Genomic DNA, 3,249 nt, shown 5'->3' on the forward strand with positions numbered 1-3,249 from the left:
GCCCTCGTTCCTCGGTCGGCTGTGGGGGCCCTGGCTGGGTCCTCGGACCCCGCCTCTGCGGGGACTCGCCGCCGCCTCCCCTTCCAAGGTAGCCGGTCCCTCCGCTCTTCCCTGGCAGCTTCGGTCTCTTTCACGTGGGGGGACCCTTGAGTCCCCCGGTTCTGGACTCGGGGGAGGAGGACGTGGTCCACCTTCCCCAGAGGGTCACTGGTTCGATGACTCTGACTCCGTGGTCTTTCGAAACCTGGGTCTGGTGACATTCCGCGATTCCTTGCCCCTCGTTGTGGTTGATGCTGACACTTGTAGAATGAGAGAGGCAGAGAGAAGGGCGTGGGAAGGGGGCGTCTGTAACGCGGAGGACGTTGGAGCGCTGGTTGAGCGCCGGCTTTCGTTTCCTTCCCGGAGCCGTTCCTGGACCCTTAGCGCTGGGATGCTGAACCGGCCTCGGGAGCAGAGGGAGGAAGACCGAGGACTCCGGACACAGGGGGAAGCAGCATTAGCGTGGGCACGATGGCGGCTAACTCCGTGTGTGCCGGCGGTCTCCGGATTTGACCTCGTTAGGCTCATTGGATGGTCGTATTTATTCGTTTCACGTCGCAAGCATATTGTTGAGCGCCTACTATGTGTTCTCCTAATACTACCTGCTTTCCCAAAGCTCAGCGGTTCACTACACTGCATGACACTTTGGCAAAAGACCAACCTCGGTTTATTTTTATTTTTTAAATGGTTAGGGCTCTTTTTAAAAATATACTTCTTTATTGATTTCAGAGAGGACAGAGAGGAAGAGAGAAGCACAGAGAGAGAGAAATATCAATGATGAGAGAGAATCATTGATTGACTGCCTCCTGCACTCTCCACACTGGGAATCGAGCCCGCAACCCAGGCCTGCAACCCGGGCATGTGCCCTTGGTCGGAATTGAACCTGGAACCTTTCAGTCCGCAGGCTGACGGTCTATCCACTGAGCCAAGCCGGCCAGGGCTCGGTTTATTTTTAAAAGTTACTTTGAATAAATACAAGTGAAGACGGACATGTTCATTCTTAAGCTTGGAACCTTTTCCCCTTTCATTCAGCAAATAATTAGGTGAGCCCAGGAGCCGTGAGCAAGACTGAGCCAGCCCGTGCGCTCGTGAGGCTTATGGTCTAGAGGGGAACACACGTTTGTGTAATGACTTGTTTAACGTGGGCATTACAGTTGTGATAAATACTAAGAAGGAGGTGTTGGGGGACCTTGCCTCGTCAGGTGTTAGGGCAGTCTTCTTTAGTTGAACATTATTTGCAAAGAAAACTTAAAAGGCCCTCCTACTTTTTGCTTACATTTAAAATGGTGACTTCTAATAAGCTTTTGAGTTATGTTCATGAGCAGTTTATTTTTATTTTCAACTTAGTCGTCAAACTAAATTCTAAGGTTTTATAACCGTGAAATGGGCACATATGTGTGAAAATTTGCTGTTTCATTGCTGTGTATGGGCTAAATGAATAAATTTTGAGAGCCTCCTTTCCACTCACCTTGAGTTGCATTTCTTTACATCCACTGGACTAGTGAAATTTCTTCAGTGAGAGCTAGAAAGTTTGGTTTTTAATGTAGCTACATGTAATTTTGCTAGATGGTAATAATATTGGATTTATAAATTATATGAACAATCTTAAAGTCAGTGATATGAGGTTTAGGCCTAAAAACAAAAAAAACCAATTTCTATAATGTTTTAATTGTCATATATTGCAGTCTAGTTATTTAAAGGCTATCTATGAGTTTTCACTTGTATATTAAGTGCCTAGTATTGCTCCTGAAATTCTCATATTCTAAATGTTTACTTGAAGATAACTTTTCCAGAAGAATTGAGTAGTCTTTCACTTTAAAGATCTCAAAACTGCCTTCTATAATTTCAGCAGAAGTCTGTATTAATGTATCCTAACCTTTTTTTTTTTTAACTTTTATTCCCGTTTCTTCTTCAAGTCTTCACCATTCTGACAATTCTGTAGTTTGTTTCCTTTTTATATATTGGGAGAAGTATTTTTTAATTTGATTTTGCGTGAATAAAATATTTATTTTTTAGATATTTTTAAATCTTCACCTGAGGATATGTTTTTATTGATTTTAGAGAGAGAGAGAGAGAGAGAGAGAGATGATGGGAGAGAGAAAGAGAAAGAGAAACATCAATAGGTTGTCCCTGTACTCACCCTGACTAGGGATCGAACACAGAACCTTTTGGTGTACGGGATGGTGACCCTCCAACCAACCAAGCCACCATCCAAGGCTGAAATATTTTAATTTTGTGACTTTTTGTTTGAAATAACAGAAGATGCACACCTTGAAATAAAAACTTCAAAAGCAAAACTTTGGGTAGAGAATCCTTTCTTTCAACTCCTTTTAGAAAAAAAGACAATTTTTTCTGATATTTTTTCTCTCTGTTGTCTACTTGTTAAATGTAAGACATCCACAATTTTCTGGAGGCTTTTAGTAAGACTAATTAATTTTTGATATATCCTAGTGTAAAAAAACTGGATGTTAATTCAGTGCTAAATTCTCATGGCATCATTAATTAAACATTGTTAAAAGTGTTGTAGTTTTATTTTTCAACCTGTTGTTATTTTGCAAATGCAATACTGGGTTTTTAAAATATCTTCTGATCTCTCCCAATCTTAGTTTTTTGATTGTGTTGAAATTAAGTCTACATTTTAATTTTTAATTATGAAATACTTAATGCATTACAGGAAATAAAGGATGACATAGTTTATACATATTTTTAATTTTTATGTATTGTGTAAAAATAATAATTATTTAATTATAATGTTGTTAGTTAATTGGGAAGTTTTATAAGACTCAAGTTTATTTTGCATTTTAATTAGTGGCAATTTTGATATTTTATTTTTGATTACTTGATCTTTTAATATCAGCCTTCAAATTCAGTGTTCAGATCTATGTGTTAAATATATGTATGTGGAAAAAATGTTACCATTGTATTTCCTTTTTATCTATAAGATAATTTTTATAGTTTTCAAGTTCATTTTTTCTGGAAGCAGCTCTGGGGAAATATTAAGGGGGAATAAGAAAATTAAATGTTATGTCCTGCTTCTATTTTATAACTCAAATGAGGCCATTGTCTTCTACCCTTTCATAATTGCTACACATACACACACACACACACACACACACACACACACACACACAGTCTTGGCTCAGTGCTTTACACATTGTTTTTTTTTTTTTTTTTTTTTTTATATTTTTTTTTTTTTTTTTTTCAAGAGGG

General features: G+C 39.0%; 1 protein-coding gene across 1 annotated transcript in view; it reads left to right on the plus strand.

The window, feature by feature from the left end:
• VPS26A (VPS26 retromer complex component A) overlaps nt 1-3,249 on the plus strand; it is a 33,807-nt gene that overhangs the window by 388 nt on the left and 30,170 nt on the right. The window contains exon 2 of the mRNA XM_005876814.2: nt 723-726. Coding sequence (XP_005876876.1) covers nt 724-726 — 3 coding nt within the window. The 5' untranslated portion in view covers nt 723. The remainder of the gene's footprint in view (nt 1-722; nt 727-3,249) is intronic.

This window comes from Myotis brandtii, unplaced genomic scaffold (assembly GCF_000412655.1).
Source record: "Myotis brandtii unplaced genomic scaffold, ASM41265v1 scaffold499, whole genome shotgun sequence".
In the NCBI taxonomy this organism is placed as follows: domain Eukaryota; kingdom Metazoa; phylum Chordata; class Mammalia; order Chiroptera; family Vespertilionidae; genus Myotis; species Myotis brandtii.